At 46.8% G+C, this 22,048-nt stretch overlaps 1 protein-coding gene across 1 annotated transcript in view; it reads right to left on the bottom strand.

The window, feature by feature from the left end:
* The window catches only part of PGM3 (phosphoglucomutase 3), an 88,788-nt gene that overhangs the window by 47,275 nt on the left and 19,465 nt on the right, over positions 1 to 22,048 (bottom strand). The window contains exons 2-7 of the mRNA XM_075340164.1: positions 13,889 to 14,093; positions 13,627 to 13,811; positions 7,249 to 7,316; positions 6,481 to 6,614; positions 6,181 to 6,376; positions 2,938 to 3,095 (exon numbers count right to left, since the gene is read on the bottom strand). Of these exons, the coding sequence (XP_075196279.1) occupies positions 2,938 to 3,095; positions 6,181 to 6,376; positions 6,481 to 6,614; positions 7,249 to 7,316; positions 13,627 to 13,811; positions 13,889 to 14,092 (945 nt within the window). The 5' untranslated portion in view covers position 14,093. The remainder of the gene's footprint in view (positions 1 to 2,937; positions 3,096 to 6,180; positions 6,377 to 6,480; positions 6,615 to 7,248; positions 7,317 to 13,626; positions 13,812 to 13,888; positions 14,094 to 22,048) is intronic.

Raw genomic sequence — 22,048 nt, 5'->3', positions numbered from 1 at the left:
TTTGGCAACGGTTCCTCCGGCTGGTCTTTTTGGGCGTGACTGAGACCTCCAAGGATTTGAACGTCTCTGGTCCTTTTGAGTCTTTTTTGACGAGGCGAATTGGGACCTGCCCTGTCCTCGAAAGGACCGATAACCAGACTGACCCCTCCTCTGTTGGGGCTTGTTTTGTCTGTGTTGCGGTAAGGAAGAGTCCTTACCCTTGGAGTGTTTGATGATTTCATCCAAACGCTCTCCAAACAATCGGTCACGAGAAAAAGGCAAATTGGTTAAGCACTTCTTGGAATGAGAATCTGCTTTCCAATGTCTCAACCACAGAGCCCTACGCAAAACAACTGAGTTGGCTGACGCCACTGCCGTGCGGCTTGTAGCGTCCAGAACAGCATTAATCGCGTACGACGCGAATGCCGCCATTTGCGAGGTCAATGGTGCTACCTGCGGGGCAAATGCACGTGTGACTGAGTCGACTCGCGCAAGCCCGGCCGTGATAGCTTGGAGTGCCCATACGGCCGCAAAAGAAGGCGCTAATGACGCTCCAATCGCTTCATAGATGGATTTCAGCCAGAGCTCCATCTGCCTGTCAGTGGCATCTTTAAGTGCCGCTCCATCTTCAACAGCAACCAAGGATCTAGCTGCAAGCCTGGAAATTGGAGGATCCACTTTTGGACACTGGGTCCAACCCTTGACCACTTCAGAGGGAAAAGGGTAGCGTGTATCTTTAAGTAGTTTAGGAAAACGCCTTTCAGGATAAGCGTGGGGTTTCTGGATTGCGTCTCTGAAGTCAGCGTGGTCCAGAAAAGTGCTTAATGTACGCTTAGGGTATCTGAAATGGATTCTCTCGTGCTGCGAAGCTGACTCCTCTACAGGAGGAGCTGGTGGGGAAATATTCAACATCTTATTGATGTTAAATATAAGATCATTAACTATGGCGTCACCATCTGGTGTATCTAGATTGAGAGCGGTCCCAGGATCAGAATCCTGATCAGTTACGTCCGCCTCATCACCCATAGATTCATCCCGCTGGGATCCAGACCATTGAGATGAATGTGAAGGCCCGTCATAACGAGCCCGCTTAGGCTGCCCGGGGCCATCGTCCGAGTCAGAGTCTTCACCCTGAGGTGTAGATGCCCGTCCCGGAGCTAGGAGCTGAGGGGGACCAGGGGGCAATGATTGCACAGTGTCCGTGGTCTGAAGTACAGGCCTAGCTCGCAATGTGTCAAGAATTTGTGACATAGTGAGAGACATTCTGTCAGCAAAAGCTGCAAACTCAGTTCCTGTCACCTGGACAGCATTCACAGGTGGTACACCCTGGGACACGTCCAGCAGAGGTCCCGACTGTGCAAGCGCCGCAGGGGCCGAGCACTGCACACAATGGGGGTCCGTGGAGCCTGCCGATAGAAAAGTCCCACATGCGGTGCAGGAAGCATATAATGTCTGTGCTTTGGCACCCTTGCGTTTTACGGGCGACATGCTGCTGGCTCTCTGCATGTGAGAGAGTCTATAGCCAAAAGGGCGACCAGCGCTATGCAGTACAAAGTATTTGTAGCAACAAAATACTAAGAATACTACGAGCACAAGAGGGGGTGAGCCCTGAGGGCTGCTTACCGCCCGCTGAACAGCGGGTAAGAGGCTGCAGAATGCCTTGTCTGGGTCTCCCCGGCTCCCCTCTGCAGCGCAGCGTGTCTGGCAAGAATGGCTGCCGGCTTGTGTGGAGAGGGGCGGTCCGTGGGAGTTCCCAAACGAAAGTGCGGGAACAGTGTCCCCTCTGTGCTGACTGTGAGGGCTGGAGTATGTAAAAACGACTCCAGCCCTCAGCGCTGATGCACTGGCCAGCGTCCCGCCCCTCTCCTGACTGGCAGGTCTGGGGGCGGGAACGAACGAAAGCAGGCCGCAAAAGCCGGGGACTCGAGTTATCAGCGCGGCCGCCGTAAAAGCGCGGGCCGCGCTGAAGTCCCCGGCGCACTACAAGTGCCAGCCGCGCCGCTATTCCAGCGGCCGGCGCGACCGAGTCCTAGACGTGGGCAGCGTCCCGCCCCTCTCCTGACTGGCAGGTCCGGGGGCGGGAACGAACGGAAACAGGCCGCAAAAAAGCCGGGGACTGTAGTTATCAGCGCGGCCGCCGTAAAAGCGCAGGCCGCGCTGAAGTCCCCGGCGCACTACAAGTGCCAGCCGTGCCGCAGCCCCAGCGGCCGGCGCGGCCGATCCCATAAGTGTGCCTGCTTCAGCTAAGCTGAATGAGGCCATGGCACAGGCGCCGCAGCGCTGACGTCCCCCGGCGCACTACAACACCCAGCATGCTGCGGTGTGAGCGCCAAATGCACGGGGACCCAGAGTACCTTAAGGAAGCAGGGCCATGTCCCTGACGTACTCCGCTCCATCCAGCATCTTCTCCAGGGGCTGTAGATGGAGCCCGGTCTCAGTGCCTGGAGACCGGTAAATCCCACTTCACCCAGAGCCCTGTAAAAAGGGATGGGGAAGGAATCAGCATGTGGGCTCCTGCCGCCGTACCCGCAATGGGTACCTCAACCTTACAAACACCTCCGACATAAGTGGGGTGAGAAGGGAGCATGCTGGGGACACTGTATGTGTCCTCTTTTCTTCCATCCGACATAGTCAGCAGCTGCTGCTGACTAAAAACAATGGAGCTATGCGTGCGTGTCTGACCTCCTTGCGCACAAAGCTAAAACTGAGGAATCCGTACTCCTACGGGAGGGTGTATAGCCAGAAGGGGAGGGGCCTTACACTTTTAAGTGTAGTTCTTTGTGCGGCCTCCAGAGGCAGTAGCTATACACCCACTGTCTGGGTCTCCCAATTAGGAGCGAAAAAGAAAAATAAAAAGATCTGAAAACTACACATATGAACTAAAAATGCACACAGTCTGGGTTATGAAAAAGTGTTCTACAATGGTGACGTCTTGTAAGGAGAGTGGTCACAAGTCACCTTTACTAAGAGTTCTTTGATGAAAGTGCTGATCAGCGTGGCAATCTTATCCCCATCTAGAAGGTGGAAGCGACCATCACTGTCCTTGTAATAGTATACAATGCGGTCAGCATCGCCATCAAAGGAACAGCATCGCTCCCCAGGCTTCATATCAATACCTACAGAAAGAGCAAGAGGAAAAAGTATAATACATTCAGGGTGAAAAACTCAGACACAAGGTACAGGCGAGAAGCGGATGTACTCGGCAAAAGCTACATACACTTTATCCTTTTTGTTGTATGCCTGCTTGTTGTGTATCCACAGGGTTCATTTTTTCAATTAATGGAATAGGGAAAAAAAAAACATTTTACTGATTGGTGAGTGCCATAGTTACCACATTTAGCACTCTGCGGGTTAATATGATTTGCTTAGTACCCCTATATATCAGTTTCTGAAATTAGTGAATGCTGTGCTAGTCTGCCACCCTCATTGTTAAAAAAGCCCCCCCCAATCAGTGTATATATGCATGTATTGTACTGTGTGTGTTAATATACTCATCTACCGCCACTCTCTCTGGTAACCTGCCCTTTTCTGCTCCTCTTCTCAGTGCCGTCACTGCTCTCCAGTATTTCCTGTGTCCAGCACGATTCTGCTCATCTTCTCAGTGATGGCACCGCTCTCTAGTATCTCCTGTGTCCAGCGCTGTTCTGCTCGTCTTCTCAGTGCAGTCACTGCTCTCTAGACTCTCAGGTGTTCAGCACTATTCTGCTCCTCTTCTCAGTGATGGCACCGCTCTCCAGTATCTCCTGTGTCCAGCGCTGTTTTGCTCCTCTTCTCGGTGCAGTCACCGCTCTCCAAACTCTCTGGTGTCCAGTGCTGTTCTGCTCCTCTTTTCAGTTAGAAAAATAAATGTTCAGCTCACCAATCCACGTGTTGCTCAGCAGCTCCTAGTCCAGAGCTCAAATCAAATGGTTTGGCATCCACAGGTGCAAATCAATCCAAGGAAAGAAGGGGGGGGGAGGAAAAATCCAGCACCGAAGTATATAAAATGTTCTACAGTATTTATTCCAACAATTTAAAAACATGGATACATGTGCAGATACGCCTTACGCGTTTTGGAGAGACAAAAACTCCTTCTCAGTGCAGTCATCGTTCTCCAATATCTCCTGTGTCCAGCGCTGTTCTGCTCGTCTTCTCAGTACCGTCATCACTCTCCAGTATCTCCAGCGTCCAGCGCTGTTCTGCTCCTCTTCTCAGTGTCGTCACCGGTTGTGAATACGTTTTCCAGTTTGGAGCTCCCTCTTGTGGTCAGTGCTGGCAGTGCAGTGGATGTGTGGAATGGAAGCAACACACCTGTAGAGGACTGGCAATCAGGGTTTGACTGGGCTATTTAACTTAGGCTGCTTTCACACATCCGGTTTTTCCTGTGCGGCACAATACGGCGCTTTGCAGAAAAAATGCAACTTTTTTGCCGCCGGTTGCGTTTTTTTTTGCATAGACTTACATTAGTGCCGTATTGTGCCGCATGGGCTTGCGTTCCGTCCGGTTTTTGCCGCATGTGACAGATTTAACCGATGCGGCGGCCGGATGGAACATTGCCTGGCACGTTTTTTTGTCCGGCAAAAAAAAAAAAAAAAAAAACGCATCGCGCCGATGCGGCGCGATTTGCAATGCATGCTTATGGACGCCGCATGCGGCGTCCTGCGGCAAACACCGCATCCGGCCGCCGCATGCGTTTTTTTCCACTGCACATGCTCAGTAGCCTGCCGCAAGCGTCAAAAAACGGACGGAGCACATGTCAAAAACTTATGCAAAGGATGCGGTTTTGTTGCCGCATCCGTTGCATAGGTTTTATAAGCAGATTGGCCGGCTCTGCTAAAACCGGAGGTGTGAAAGCAGCCTTAGTAGCTTTCTGTTACTTGCTGGTGGTCAATTGCTCCTGTGTGTCCAGGACTTTCTGCAACCAGCTCTGCTCACTTCCAGAACTTCCCTTAGATAAGTGGTCTTGTACCTCTGCTGTTTGTTTACCACCTTTTGTTGCTGTTCTACCTTGATACTATGCATGATTCCTAATTTGTCTGTGTGGAGTTGTGATGGAATGGATTATTCCCTGCTGGGAGTGTCTGTATACTTAGCTCCATGATTCTGTAGGACTTGTGTTTTGTCATACCTGGTATTTTTCAGTCCCTCATCTGTATTAGTGTTTTTTGGATCCCAGTAACATCTGAGTGCTAGTACAGTGGGGGAGAGGTTTAGTAACCTCAGGATTTTTCCATATCAGTAGTGCTGGTATTTATTAAGGTTTTTATGGCTGCAGACAGTTGCTCTTTCCTATCCTTTTCTATAAAGATAGTTTGGGCCTCACCTTTGCTGAAATCTGTCCTTTCTAGCTTTGTATTGTGTTTTTCTATATCACCGTAGCCTTTACATGTGGGGGGGCTATCTTTGGGGACTACTCCGAGGCAGATTAGCTTTCTTATATTTCTATCTGTGAGATTATTTAGTTCTCCGGCTTTGTCGAGGCGTCCAGGTCATCGTAGGCACGCCCCACGGCTACTGTTAGTTGTGTGTCAGGATTAGGTCTGCAGTCCATTAAGTTTCCAGCCACTCGGTTACCTTTTGGGATTCCGCATTGTTTGATCCTTCCTGGTCCCTGACTCATAAGTCACCACTCTCCAATATCTCCTGTGTCCAGCGTTGTTCTGCTCCCCTTCTCAGTGTCGTCACCGCTCTTCAGACTCTGCAGATCACTCTGTGCATGACCCGGAAGTGTCTTTTAAAATGTATGCCTATGGAACCTCGTTCCTACACTCCACAGGTTTATTTTGTAAAAGCCCCTTCCAGGTCACACAAAGTGCAGTGTGACCCAAGCGTCTGAAAAGCAGCAATGTCACTGAGAAGAGGAGCAGAAACGGGCTGGACACTGAAGAAAGTGGACATAGGTCAGTATATTAATACACACACACGCACTCACTCACACACATTTAATGAGAAAACAAATTTATGGGAGGAGTGTGTCTTTAAATAATGGAAAGTTCGATAGAAATGTCTAGAAGATCAATTTCTCTCAGTCTAATCTCTAATGAGGAGATGAGGCTTCCGCAGGGGTTTTCTACAGTATATCCGCCCAATTATGTAATATTGTGGAATTGAAAAATCATCACTACATAACTTGTCAGATTTGTCATTTGGAAGTCTGGGAAAGATTAGGGACACTATTTTTAAGCTGAAGTGTCAATAGTACACTCAAAGGGGGTCATGTACCTTCAGGAGGTTTCTGCTGCACCTTCACATAGTCTGCTCCGCACAAATGGTTTAATCTGCCATTGGAGCCATCATTGAACAGCTGGAGGGAAAGCATGGGCTGAAGATGCTGCTGCACCTCTTTTATCTTCAAGGCACCGATGCCATTGGCCCCATCTATGCTCAAGCACTTCTTTTCTGATCCATAGTCAGGAGACTAACGACAGATAAAAATGGCATTTTATTAGCGGCTATATATCAGCATATACAGGATGTTAATTGTACTGTTAATATAAAGTTATAGTAAATGGTGTGCGGCACCTGTTTGACTAAATCATTAAACGCTTTGGAGAGTTTCTGGTAATATCCTTCAACAGTCGGCTCCCCGTATCTTCCATCCGTATTGCGGCAGCACACAATGTAGTGTAGCTGAGGGGTGGTCACCAGGCCATAATCTGCAAACACAACATTAATAGCACTGAGGGCTGCAATAAGAGCTCCGCTGCAAAAATCCAGGCAAACACTGTAAATATTCATAAGAGAGGCCTTCAAAAAACAAAGCTATGCTTTAACGCTTACCTGTCCTCCCACCCCAAACTTGTAGAAAAGCAAGGTCTTGAATACCTCATCCCCTACACGTTAGAACTGCTTTTAGTGCATATAGCAGTCTAATATGTCCAGGAATTGCTTTGTTTCTCAGGCTCAGTAACTCAGCATTCTGCCAGCACTACAGGTGCGGGAACCTCTTTTACATCATGTCCCAGCATGCACCGCTCATACCATTGTTTAATAGCTTACTTTTCCAAAACTCGCCACTGTCTGTATGCTGTTTGAAGTGATTAGGTTGATTTGTATTAATCTCAATTGGGTAATTAGAAATCAGTAAGAAATCTTGAAATCGTGTCTAGTAAGTAGGAAAGCTATGAGATTTAACAAACAAGTCACTGGAACCCTCCATCCCTTAATCTTTCACACTACATAGCTTGTCAAGCTACCACTATGCTCCTTCACTTGCAGGAGCAATTTGCCCCTTCCTTTTTACCTTCAGGCCTTGCACCTATAATACGCCCATTGCAGTATTTTACGTACCTTGGTATTTGGATTCAAGAGCTGAAACTCCATCAATAACTGCAAGGGAAAGGCTCTCACTGCTCGGCCTGCAAACAGAAATATACAAATGGAAATATAGTGTCCTGTGTTGTGTTGTAACCAAACTACTGCCACCATGTGGTTGAGTCACTACTGAGGCGTTACAATATGTAGGCCAATAGAGAAACACCTATGTATCCTGTAGAGGACGCTGTGGCCTGCATGTACCAGCTATTGGAGAGGGGAGATGAGGGAAAATGATGCTGCGGCACCTGCTACAATCAGTCAGCACCTATACCGAAGCACTGTACAGGATTGTACAGCATGATGTACCAAGCAGAGGAGACAAAAAAGGGGCATCACAACCAGAATTACTCCCCTGTGCCCTTCACTCAGCAGTGTGGCGAAGAGCGCCTCCCACTACACTACACTGCTCATTAGCCTTTGCTGCTCCCGCTTCACCAACCTATGGCCGAACACCCCTACTGCATTCACCGCCCACATCAAAGCAATGTGCCAGGATATACAGTGTGATGTATCCCTAATTCCACATAACAAGCTGGAAGATACACACACACATATATATTATACAGTACAGACCAAAGGTTTGGACACACCTTCTCATTCAAAGAGTTTTCTTTATCTTCATGACTCTGAAAATTGTAGATTCACATTGAAGGCATCACAATTATGAATTAACACATGTGGAATGAAATACTTAACAAAAAAGTGTGAAACAACTGAAAATATGTCTTATATTCTAGGTTCTTCAAAGTAGCCACCTTTTGCTTCGATTACTGCTTTAAACATTCTTGGCATTCTCTTGATAAGCTTCAAGAGGTAGTCACCGGAAATGGTCTTCCAACAGTCTTGAAGGAGTTCCCAGAGATGCTTAGCACTTGTTGGGTCTTTTGCCTTCACTCTGAGGTCCAGCTCACCCCAAACCATCTTGATTGGGTTCAGGTCTGGTGACTGTGGAGGCCAGGTCATCTGGCGTAGCATCCCATCACTCTCCTTCTTAGTCAAATAGCCCTTACACAGCCTGGAGCGGTGTTTGGGGTCATTGTCCTGTTGAAAGATAAATGATGGTCCAACTAAATGCAAACTGGATGTAATACCATGCCACTGCAATATGCTGTGGTAGCCATGCTGGTTCAGTATGCCTTCAATTTTGAATAAATCCCCAACAGTGTCACCAGCAAAGCACCCCCACACCATCACATCGCCTCCTCCATGCTTCACGGTGGGAACCAGGCATGTAGAGTCCATCCGTTCACCTGTTGTGCATCGCACAAAGACACGGTGGTTGGATCCAAATATCTCAAATTTGGACTCATCAGACCAAAGCACAGATTTCCACTGGTCTAATGTTAATTTCTTGTGTTCTTTACCCCAAACAAGTCTCTTCTGCTTGTTGCCGGTCCTTAGCAGTGGTTTCCTAGCAGCTATTTTACCATGAAGGCCTGCCGCACAAGGTCTCCTCTTAACTCTTGTTCCAGAGATGTGCGAGCTGCTAGAACTCTGTGTGGCATTGACCTGGTCTCTAATCTGAGCTGTTGTTAACCTGTGATTTCTGAGGCTGGTGACTCGGATAAACTTATCCTCCGCAGCAGAGGTGACTCTTGGTCTTCCTTTCCTTGGGGCGGTCCTCATGTGAGCCAGTTTCTTTGTAGCGTTTGATGGTTTTTGCCACTGCACTTGGGGACACTTTCAAAGTTTTCCCAATTTTTCGGACTGACTGACCTTCATTTCTTAAAGTAATGATGGCCACTCGTTTTTCTTTACTTAGAATTTGTATTATGGCAAGAAAAAAACAGCTAACAGTCTATTCAGTAGGACTATCAGCAGTGTATCCACCAGACTTCTGCACAACACAACTGATGGTCCCAACCCCATTTATAAGGCAAGAAATCCCACTTATTAAACCTGACAGGGCACACCTGTGAAGTGAAGACCATTTCCGGTGACTACCTCTTGAAGCTCATCAAGAGAATGCAAAGCAGTAATCAAAGCAAAAGGTGGCTACTTTGGAGAACCTAGAATATAAGACATATTTTCAGTTGTTTCACAATTTTTTGTTAAGTATTTCATTCCACACGTGTTAATTCATAGTTTTGATGCCTTCAATGTGAATCTACAATTTTCAGAGTCATGAAAATAAAAACTCTTTGAATGAGAAGGTGTGTCTAATTAGCCATTTTCCCTCTCCGGTGTCATGTGACTCATCAGTGTTACAAGGTCTCAGGTGTAAACAGGGAGCAGATGTGTTACATTTGGTGTTATCACTCACGCTCTCTCATACTGGTCACTGGAAATTCAACATGGCAGCTCATGGCAAAGAATTCTCTGAGGAGCTGAAAAAAAGGATTGTGGCTCTTTATGAAGATGGCCTAGACTACAACAAGATTGCCAACACCCTGAACCTGAGCTGCAGCATGGTGGCCAAGACCATACCGCGGTTTAACAAGACAGGTTCCACTCAGAACAGGCCTCGCCATGGTCGACCAAAGAAGTTAACTGAATATGCTCAGTGTCATATCCAGAAGTTGTATTTTCAAAATAGACTTATGAGTGCTGTCAGCATTGCTGCAGTGGTTACAGGGGTATGGGGTCAGCCTGTCAGTGCTCACATCATAAGCCACACACTGCATCAAATTGGTCTGAATGGCTGTCATCCCAGAAGGAAGCCGCTTCCAAAGATTATGTACAAGAATGGCCACAAACAGCCTGCTGAAGACAAGTAGACTAAGGACATGGATTACTAGAACCATGTCCTGTGGTCTGACAATATCAAAATATATTATTTGGTTCAGATGGTGTCAAGCATGTGTGGCGGAAACCAGGGAAGGAGTGCAAAGACAAGTGCGTCTCCAGGCTTAAACCCTATTACGCATCTGTGGGGCATCCTCAAACGAAAGAAGATTGAGAGTCAGGTCTCTAACATCCACCAGCTCTATGATGTGGTCGTCAAGGAGTATATGAGGATTCCCAATGGCTCCTGTGAAGCTCTAGTGAACTCCATAAGCAGGAGAATTAAGGCAGTACTTTAAAATAATGGTGGCCACACAAAATATTGAGATTTTGGGCACAATTTGGCTATTTTCACTTAGGGGTGTACTCACTCTTGTTACATGCAGTTTAGACATTAATGGCTGTGTGTTCAATTATTTACAGGGCACACCAAATTTACACTGTTATATAAGCTGTACACTGACTACTTTACATTATATCTATCGATCTAAATAATATAGTCATTGTCCTGGGATAGGAAGTCTGCCATTAAGTGGATGCATTAAATTCACTGTCCAGAGCGGACAATCTACTATTTAAAGCACCACTCCAGAATTTTTTTTTCAGTGCTTTAAATCTAAGCCCCTCGCCCCGTCATATACTCACCTTCCTGCATCTTCACTGTTTACTGACGCTGCTCTGATTCCAATGTCGCTATCTTGTGACTGTAACCTCTGAATGGCCGGAAGTCAAGAGTTACATCACAAGTGCCCAATGCATCTCTATGAGAGCCAGAACAGGACCTGAATAAGGCTCCATAGAGATGTATTGATTTGTGATTTCCAGCACGCCTTGTGCGCTGTTGGGTCAGAAATCAATGGAGACCGACCGGAACAACAGCAATAGTGGGTGAAGCCGCTGGAAGGTGATTATTCGACAGGGGGCTTGCATTTAAAATAAAATGCTGGAGTGGTGCTTTGCTAACTAATTACGGAACATAGCAAAATAGTCACAATACTGGTTTTGCAGAAAAAGGATTTATTAGTCCTCAGACAGCCCCACCTTGTACAGAGCTGTAAGCACACACAATTATATGTAGATCCCACAGAAATTCTGCAGAGAAAGTATTGGAGCTTCATATAATATATATATATATATATATATATATATAAATATATATATATATATATATATATATATATATATATATATATATATATATATATATATATATATATATATATATATATACACATACACACACACACACACACACACACACACACATACCAAATGGATGAGATGATTAAATGTATATAGATATATATGCAACAATTTGTCAAATTTAAAAAAAAAAAAACAAAACAAAACATACTGCATAGTCAAAAGCTAATCTACTCAATACAACTAGGTTCACATTTTTGCAGAAGATTCAAATTCTGTTATTTCTGATGGGAAGAAGTGTGGTATCCGAGAGGTGGCAGATCCAGTTAGGCTATGTGCACACGGTGCGTTTTTCTCGGCGTTTTTGCGCGTTTTTCGGGTGCGTTTTTGGCCTCAAAACTGCATGACTTTGCTTCCCCAGCAAAGTCTATGAGTTTTCATTTTTGCTGTCCCCACACAGCGTTTTTTTTTCAGCTGCGTTTTTGTGGTGACCACAAAAACGCAGCATGTCAATTATTCCCGCGTTTTTCACTGCGCTTTTCATCCATTGAGTTGAATGGGATGTTGAAAGACGCAATGAGAAACGCAAATAGCTGCGTTTTGGTGCGTTTCTAAGACCAAAAACGCAGCTATAAACGCAGGAGGTGGGTAATAAAGTGACGTGTACAGGAAGAGGATTCCTTCTGTCAGTATAGACAGAAGCATGAATCCTCCCGGTACCGTCACCGCCGCGTCCATCTCCCGTCCTGTGCATGTATGCTGCCGTGCGGCGCCATGTACAGGCAGGAGGTGGAAGCGGCTGCGAAAACAAAAGTTAACAGTAGAATAAAAAAAAAAAAAAAAAGTTATACTCACCTGTCTGCAGCCTCGCGGTGCCATGCCCGCTCCCAGCTCCTGTCACGGTATCGCCGCTCCCGCTCCGGCTGTGTGCAGTCTCCCCGGGGCAGGACCTTGCTTGCAGGACCTGGCGATGGATCACCTGATGCAGTCACCTGACGCATCAGCTGATCGAGTCTCGGGCTGACGCGGGCGCCCGGCCGGTATCAGCGGATGCGTCAGGAGACTTCATCCCTGATTACCGGCAGCTGCTGCAGCGATCGGACGGGATCAGACTCCCGCCCCATCGCTCCGGGAGCTGCCGGTAATTCAGCACATAAGTGAGTATTATTTTTTTTTTTTTTCTACTGATGCATCAGCTGATTGTATAATCGGCTTTTATACAATCAGCTGATGTGTGATGGGATTCACATCCTTTAACCTGACACATCATCTGATCGCTTTGCCTTCCAGCAAACCGATCAGATGATATTGGATCCTGATTGGACGGCGCGGGACCCTGACCCAGGATTACTGCGGAGGGGGGTTTATTTCAATAAAGATGGAGTCACTAATTGTGTTGTGTTTTATTTCTAATAAAAATATTTTTCTGTGTTGTGTTTTTTTTTTATCTTTACTAGAAATTCATGGTGGCCATGTCTAATATTGGCGTGACACCATGAATTTCGGGCTTAGGGCTAGCTGATAATATACAGCTAGCCCTAACTCCATTATTACCTGGCTAGCCACCCGGCATCAGGGCAGCCGGAAGAGTTGGATACAGCGCCAGAAGATGGCGCTTCTATGAAAGCGCCATTTTCTGGGGTGGCTGCAGGACTGCAATTCACAGCGGGGGTGCCCAGAAAGCATGGGCACCCTGCACTGTGGATTCCAATCCCCAGCTGACTAGTTGTACCCGGCTGGACTCAAAAATGGGGCGAAGCTCACGTCATTTTTTTTTTTTAAATTATTTCATGAAATTCATGAAATAATTTAAAAAAAAAGGGCTTCCCTATATTTTTGGTTCCCAGCCGGGTACAAATAGGCAGCTGGGGGTTGGGGGCAGCCCGTACCTGCCTGCTGTACCCGGCTAGCATACAAAAATATGGCGAAGCCCACGTCATTTTTTTTTTTTGGGGGGGGCAAAGAAATCCTGCATACAGTCCTGGAAGGAGGATGCTGAGCCTTGTAGTTCGACAGCTGCTGTCTGCTCTCCTGCATACACTATTGGATGGAGGATGCTGAGCCTTGTAGTTCGACAGCTGCTGTCTGCTGTCCTGCATACACTATTGGATCGAGGATGCTGAGCCTTGTAGTTCTGCAGCTGTCTGCTCTTCTGCATACACTAGTGGAGAATGAAGAACACATTGAAGAAGGAAATGACATCAGACCTTTTTTTTTTTTGTTCACTGATAAAAAACGCAGTGAGCAAAAACGCAGCAAAACGCAGCAAAAAAACGCACCAAATCGCGGCAAAACGCGTGCGTTTTTTGCCGCGTTTTTTCGACGCAGGTGCGTTTTTGTGCGTTTTTAGCGGCCAAAAACGCACAAAAACGCAGCGTCAAAAAAACGCAGCGTGTGCACATAGCCTTAGAGTATCGGTATCCATAATTAACAGAAACCATGAAGTGTGGACAGAGCTGAGCCACGACCCTTCACTGTGCTTACCGCGTGTCTCTTCCAATGGCTACACACGACAAGTCCTGCATGTTGATGGACTCCTGCTTAATTATGTTGCTCAGCACGGTCTGTAATTCGTGCTCCTCAGCATTCGCCAGGTTAGTTGCATATGACTCCCACTCCTGAATAAGCATTTCTCCCATGGGATCCACCAGCTTTACTCCGTTATCTTCCTAGGATAGAATGGTTCAGTGATGTCATCTGGTACACCATGATATCAGAAAACAGAACAAAAGCCATTTCCACTAACCTCAGGGTTGTGAGAGGCAGTGACCATAACGCCAATAACAGCCTTTGTCTTCTTTGACCTAAGCACAGCTAGTAACCCCATGCGATACATAACATGGTCCAGATGTTCTGCTTTGGTCCGAAACCCTGCAGTGCCATACTGGAGTGTGAGTCCGGCAGGCTTGGCATGGCGGGCAGACGATCTCAGCACGGCTTCCAAATGCATCCTGAAAAATATATACGGTAGTTCGTCAATAGTGTAACATCAATACCATCAAGTTTTAGTGTATCACTAGCTACGGTACCAGTGGTGTAAACCTCTGCACTAGCCCAGTGTGAAAAAGCATTAGCCACAATGCTAGTCAGGGCTGTGGAGTCGGTAAGCCAAACCTTCGACTCCGACTCCTCAAATTCTCTTGCACCGACTCCGACTCCGGCTCCGGCTCCGACTCCTACATATATTGCTTATAGTTAGGTGAAAAATTTATTGTAGTACATGAATATGTGTATGTGAACATCAGACATTTAATAATTTTTATGATACAATAATCAAGATATTTGGATAGAACATAAAATATATTTATTGGAATACAACTTTAGAACACAAAAAACTGTAATAAATTGTAAATATGTAATACACTATGTAATATACAGTAGATTACATATATATCTTGTGTGTGTATATACACTGTATATATATATATATATATATATATATATATATATATATATATATATATATATATATATATATATATTTATATATATATATATATATATATATATATATATATATATATTTTACATATTTACAATTTATTAGTTTGTGTTCTAAAGTTGTATTCCAATAAATATTTTATGTTCTATCCAAATATCTTGATTATTGTATCATAAAAACAATTAAATGTCTGATGTTCACATTGTACTACAATAAATTTTTCACTTAAATATAAGCATTATACTAAATGTTATTATTTAGTAAAATATTCAGCACATTCTGCATTGCACTCCTGTCCCCAATTTATTATATATTTTAGGAGTCGGAGTCGGTGCATTTTATACCGACTCCGACTCCACCAAAATGAGCTCCGACTCCGACTCCGACTCCACGACTCCGACTCCGACTCCACAGCCCTGATGCTAGTATTAGAGCCAGCAGGTAACAATGCTGCCCAGACACCCTGCCATGCTGCTTGGGCTCCGCTCCTCTAAATGAGGGGGTTGTCTGTATCCTGATGGTTTAGAAAAACCCAACTGTAAAGAAGCGTCATCATTCTGGCACGGAGAACTGAGTACTGGCAGCGACCTTTCAATGCAGGGATTTGAAGAGCGCCTTCTAGTGGCTATGCACAAGGATTTTCCATTTAAGAGAAAAGTGGTGATTAACGGGAATCTATGCCCATCCACCCAGTAGCATTCACATGTGTTTGCCAACATTCCCTACCTAACCAGCTCTGTATAATGCTATTCACTAAAATCAATGTTTAAAAAAAAAAAAAAGTAGAACGTGTGCTGTTCTTATGCCAATTAGGACTTGGACTAGTTGAAGGGGCATTGTTTCTCCAGACCAGTTGGGCCTCTAACATGATTTCCAAGTGCCAGTGTCATCACAGCTCTTGGAAATCTTGCGCATGCGTGTGGCTCATTGCTGCAACATCAGTATGCCTCTAAAGCTGGGTCTATGCGTCCAGGCTTCAGAGAGGCAACCTGCGCATGATCGGAAGAGCAGAAGCTGTTCTTCCGATCATGCGCAGCCCAACTCTGAAGCCAAGAGCAATATACCTGACTTCAGAGGCGCACTGACTCTGCCGAAATGAGCCATGGGCATAAGCAAGATTTCCAGGAGCTGCAATGACACTGTCACTTGGAAATCATGTTATCACACCCACAGAGGCATGATAACATGGAAAGAAGGCTGATTAGTATGCACAACTAAAGCTCCTTCAACTAGACACAGCCCTAATTAGCATTGGAACAACAAAATTTATAAATGTTTTTTTAAAGGGAACCTGTCACCAGATTTGGCGACTATAAGCTGCGGCCACCACCAGTGAGCTCTTATGTACAGCATTCTAACATGAGCCCACTGGTGGTGGCTGCAGCATATAGTCGCCAAATCCGGTGACAGGTTCCCTTTAAACAATGATTTTAGTAAATAGAATTAAACAGGGCTGTTTAAGCAGGGAATGTTGGCAAATACATGTGAACGCAGCTGGGATGGAGGGCATAGGGGACCTAAAAGGTTATTTTAAGCATTCTTATACTTGAGGCTGTAGTAAGGGCTCATTCAGATGGGACTTTTTCCACGTACTCGTGCCATCTATGTTTTTCACAGATAGCACTCATATCTATGACAGTGTATGGGGCTGTTCACGTGTGATTTTTTTTTTTTTTGTAAAGAAAAGAGCAAATACTACTCAAGTAGTATACTCACCTGTCTGCAGACTCCCGGCATGTCCGCTCCCATCTCCTCTCCCGGCGTTTATACGATCAGATGATGTGTGATGTGATTCAGGCCCTCGAACCTGACACATCATCTGATCCCTTTGCCTTCCAGTAAACCGATCAGATGATATTGGAACCGGATTGGACGGCGCGGGACCCTTGACCCAGGATTACTGCGGAGGGGGAGGGGTTCTTTATTTCAATAAAGATGGAGTCACTAATTGTGTTGTGTTTTATTTCTAATAAAAATATTTTTCTGTGTGTTGTGTTTTTTTTTTATCTTTACTAGAAATTCATGGTGGCCATGTCTAATATTGGCGTGAGACCATGAATTTCGGGCTTAGGGCCAGTTGATAACATACAGCAAGTCCTAACCCCATTATTACCCAGCGAGCCACCCGGCATCAGGGCAGCTGGAAGAGTTGGATATAGCGCCAGAAGATGGCGCTTCTATGAAAGCGCCATTTTCTGGGACAGCTGCGGACTGCAATTCGCAGCGGGGGTGCCTAGAAAGCTTGGGCACCCTGCACTGCGGATTCCAATCCCCAGCTGCCTAGTTGTACCTGGCTGGACTCAAAAATTGGGTGAAGCCCACGTCATTTTTTTTTATTTCATGAAATAATTAAAAAAAGGGCTTCCCTATATTTTTGGTTCCCAGCCGGGTACAAATAGGCAGCAGGGGGTTGGGGGCAGCCTGTACCTGCCTGCTGTACCTGGTTAGCATACAAAAATATGGCGAAGCCCACGTAATTTTTTTGGGGGGGCAAAAAACTCCTGCATACAGTACTGATGAAGGATGCTGAGCCTTGTAGTTCTGCAGCTGCTGTCTGCTCTCCTGCATATACTAGTGGATGGAGCATGGTGAGCCTTGTAGTTCTGTAGCTGCTGTCTGCTCTCCTGCATACATTAGTGGATGGAGTATACTTAGCCTTGTAGTTCTGCTCCCCCTGCCTCTCCCTCCAGCATACAGTCCTGGATGGAGCATGCTGAGCCTTGTAGTTCTTCAGCTGCTGTCTGCTCTCCTGCATACACTAGTGGATGGAGTATACTGAGCCTTGTAATTCTGCTCCCCTGCCTCTCTCTCCAGCATACAGTGCTGGATGTAGCATGCTGAGCCTTGTAGTTCTGCAGCTGCTGTCTGCTCTCCTGCATACACTAGTGGATGGAGTATACTGAGCCTTGTAGTTCTGCTCCCCTGCCTCTCCCTCCAGCATACAGTGCTGGATGGAGCATGCTGAGCCTTGTAGTTCTGCAGCTGTCTGCTCTCCTGCATACACTAGTGGAGAAAGAAGAACATATTGAAGAAGGAAATGACAGACTTTTTTTTTTTTTTCCCAACAATCTTTAATGGCATTGTTCACTCATAAAAAAACGCATTAAAATGCAGTGAGCAAACACGCAGCAAAACGCGGGAAAAACACATGCTTTTTTTTCCGCGAGAGTGTTTTTTCCGGCCTAAAACGCACAAAAATGCAGCATCAAAAAAACGCAGTGTGTGAACTTGCCAATAAGAGGCTCCTCTGTCCTCCACTCATTACCTGTAGCAATGGCACCTGTTTGAACTTCTTATCAGTATAAAAGACACCTGTCCACAACCTCAAACAGTCACACTCCAAACTTCACTATGGTGAAGACCAAAGAGCTGTCGAAGGACACCGGAAACAAAATTGTAGCCCTGAACCAGGCTGGGAAGACTGAATCTGCAATAGGCAAGCAGCTTGGTGTGATAGGAGCAATAATAAGAAAATGGAAGACATAACAGACCACTGATAATCTCCGTCGATCTGGGGCTCCACGCAAGATCTCACCCCATGGGGTCAAAATGATCACAAGAACGGTGAGCAAAAATCCCAGAACCACACAGGGGGAGCCAGTGAATGACCTTCATAGAGCTGGGACCACCGTAACAAAGACTACCATCAGTAACACACTACGCCACCAGGGACTCAGATCTTGCAGTGCCAGACATGTTCCCCTGCTTAAGCCAGTACATGTCTGGGCCCGTCTGAAGTCTGCTAGAGAGCATTTGGATTATCCAGAAGAGTATTGAGAGAATGTCATATGGTCTGATGAAACCAAAGTGGAACTATTTGGTAGAAACACAACTCGTCATGTTTGGAGGAGACAGAATGCAGAGTTGCGTCCAAAGAACACCATACCTTCTGTAAAAAATGGGGTTGGCAACATCATGCTTTGGGGCTGTTTCTCTGCAAAGGGACCAGGACGACTGATACGTGTACATGAAAGAATGAATGGGGTCATGTATCGTGAGATTTTGAGTGCAAACCTCTTTCCATCAGCAGGGGCATTGAAAATGAAATGTGGCTGGGTCTTTCAGCATGATAATGATCCCAAGCACACCGCCAGGGCAATGAAGGAGTGGCTTCGTAAGAAGCATTTGAAGGTCCTGGAGTGGCTTAGCCAGTCTCCAGATCTCAGCCCCATAGAAAACCTTTGGGTGGAGTTGAAAGTCCGTGTTGCCCAGCGACAGGCCCAAAACATCACTGCTCTAGAGGGGATCTGCATGTAGGAATGGGCCAACATACCACCAACAGTGTGTGGTAACATTATGAAGCCTTACAGTAAACGTTTGACCTCTGTCATTGCTAACAAAGGACATATAACAAAATATTGAGCTGAACTTTTGTTATTGACTAAATACTTATATTCCACCATAATTTGCAAAACAAATCTTGCCAAATCAGACAAGGTGATTTTCTGCATTTGTTTTCTCACTTTGTCTCTCATAGTTGGGGTCTACCTATGATGTCAATTACAGGCAAATCTCATCTTAACAGGGAAAACTTGCACAATTGGTGGCTGACTAAGAAGGGAATTTTGTTTACTTACCGTAAATTCCTTTTCTTCTAGCTCCAATTGGGAGACCCAGACAATTGGGTGTATAGCTCATGCCTCCGGAGGCCACACAAAGTATTACACTAAAAGTGTAAAGCCCCTCCCCTTCTGCCTATACACCCCCCGTGCATCACGGGTTCCTCAGTTTTAGTGCAAAAGCAAGAAGGAGGAAAGCAAATAAATTGGTTTAAAGTAACTTCAATCCGAAGAACCTCGGAGAACTGAAACCATTTAACATGAACAACATGTGTACACGAAAAAACAACAGGGCGGGTGCTGGGTCTCCCAATTGGAGCTAGAAGAAAAGGAATTTACGGTAAGTAAACAAAATTCCCTTCTTCTTTGTCGCTCTATTGGGAGACCCAGACAATTGGGACGTCCAAAAGCAGTCCCTGGGTGGGTAAAAGAATACCTCATAATAGAGCCGTAAAACGGCCCGTTCCTACAGGTGGGCAACCGCCGCCTGAAGGACTCGTCTACCTAGGCTGGCATCCGCCGAAGCATAGGCATGCACCTGATAGTGTTTGGTGAAAGTGTGCAGGCTCGACCAGGTAGCCGCCTGGCACACCTGCTGAGCCGTCGCCTGGTGCCGTAAAGCCCAGGACGCACCGACGGCTCTGGTAGAATGGGCCTTTAGCCCTGAGGGAACCGGAAGCCCAGAAGAACGGTAGGCTTCAAGAATTGGTTCCTTGATCTACCGAGCCAGGGTGGATTTGGAAGCCTGTAACCCCTTACGCTGACCAGCGACAAGGACAAAGAGTGCATCCGAGCGGCGCAGAGGCGCCGTACGGGAAATGTAGATTCTGAGTGCTCTCACCAGATCTAACAAATGCAAATCCCTTTCACATTGATGAACTGGATGAGGACAAAAAGAAGGCAAGGAGATATCCTGATTGAGATGAAAGGTGGATACCACCTTAGGAAGGAATTCCGGAACCGGGCGCAGCACCACCTTGTCCTGGTGAAACACCAGGAAAGGGGCTTTGCATGACAGCGCTGCTAGCTCAGACACTCTCCGAGGTGAGGTGACTGCTACTAGGAAGACCACTTTCTGCGAAAGGCGAGAAAGAGAAATATCTTTCAAAGGTTCAAAGGGTGGCTTCTGAAGGGCCAGCAGAACCCTGTTCAGATCCCAGGGTTCTAACGGCCGCCTGTAAGGAGGAACAATGTGACAAACCCCTTGCAGGAACGTGCGTACCTGAGAAAGCCTGGCAAGACGCTTCTGAAAGAACACAGAGAGCGCTGAGACTTGTCCCTTAAGGGAGCCGAGCGACAAACCTTTTTCCAATCCTGATTGAGGAAAGGAAAGAAACGTGGGCAATGCAAATGGCCAGGGAGAAAATCCCTGATCAGAGCACCAAGAAAGGAATATCTTCCACGTCCTGTGGTAGATCTTGGCAGACGTTGGTTTCCTGGCCTGTCTCATAGTGGCAATGACCTCTTGAGACAACCCTGAAGACGCTAGGATCCAGGACTCAATGGCCACACAGTCAGGTTGAGGGCCGCAGAATTCAGATGGAAAAAACGGCCCTTGAGACAGCAAGTCTGGACGGTCTGGCAGTGCCCACGGTTGGCCCACCGTGAGATGCCACAGATCCGGGTACCACGACCTCCTCGGCCAGTCTGGAGCGACGAGAATGGCGTGGCGGCAGTCTGACCTGATCTTGCGTATCACTCTGGGCAACAGTGCCAGAGGTGGGAACACATAAGGGAGTTGACACTGAGACCAATCTTGAACTAAGGCGTCTGCCGCCAGAGCTCTGTGATCGTGAGATCGTGCCATGAATGCCGTGACCTTGTTGTTGTGCCGGGACGCCATTAGGTCGACGTCCGGCATCCCCCAGCGGCAACAGATCTCCTGAAACACGTCCGGGTGAAGAGACCATTCCCCTGCGTCCATGCCCTGGCGACTGAGGAAGTCTGCTTCCCAGTTTTCTACGCCCGGGATGTGAACTGCGGATATGGTGGAGGCCGTGTCTTCCACCCACCTCAGAATCCGCCGGACTTCCTGGAAGGCTTGTCGACTGCGTGTTCCGCCTTGGTGGTTGACGTATGCCACCGCTGTGGAGTTGTCCGACTGAATTCGGATCTGCTTGCCTTCCAGCCACTGCCGGAAGGCCTGTAGGGCAAGATACACTGCCCTGATTTCCAGAACATTGATCTGAAGGGTGGACTCTTGCTGAGTCCACGTACCTTGAGCCCTGTGGTGGAGAAAAACTGCTCCCCACCCTGACAGACTCGCATCTGTCGTGACCACCGCCCAGGATGGGGGTAGAAAGGATTTCCCTTTCGACAATGAGTTGGGCAGCAGCCACCACCGAAGAGAATCCTTGGCCGCCTGAGAAAGGGAGACGTTCCTGTCGAGGGACGTCGACCTCCCGTCCCATTGGCGGAGAATGTCCCATTGTAGTGGACGCAGATGAAACTGCGCGAAAGGGACTGCCTCCATTGCTGCTACCATCTTCCCTAGGAAGTGCATGAGGCGCCTCAAGGGGTGCAACTGGCCTTGAAGGAGAGATTGCACCCCTATCTGTAGTGAACGTTGTTTGTCCAGCGGAAGCTTCACTATCGCTGATAGAGTATGAAACTCCATGCCAAGATATGTCAGCGATTGGGCCGGGGTCAGATTTGACTTTGAAAAGTTGATGATCCACCCGAAACTCTGGAGAGTCTCCAGCGCAACGTTCAGGCTGTGTTGGCATGCCTCTTGAGAGGGCGCCTTGACCAGCAGATCGTCTAAGTAAGGGATCACAGAGTGTCCCTGAGAGTGCAGGACTGCTACTACTGCTGCCATGACCTTGGTGAAGACCCTTGGGGCTGTCGCCAGACCGAAAGGCAGAGCTACGAACTGAAGGTGTTCGTCTCCTATAACGAAGCGTAG

This window comes from Anomaloglossus baeobatrachus, chromosome 3 (assembly GCF_048569485.1).
Source record: "Anomaloglossus baeobatrachus isolate aAnoBae1 chromosome 3, aAnoBae1.hap1, whole genome shotgun sequence".
NCBI lineage: Eukaryota > Metazoa > Chordata > Amphibia > Anura > Aromobatidae > Anomaloglossus > Anomaloglossus baeobatrachus.
The sequence above is the reverse complement of the archived record's forward strand: the minus strand, read 5'-3'. Positions and strand labels throughout refer to the sequence as shown.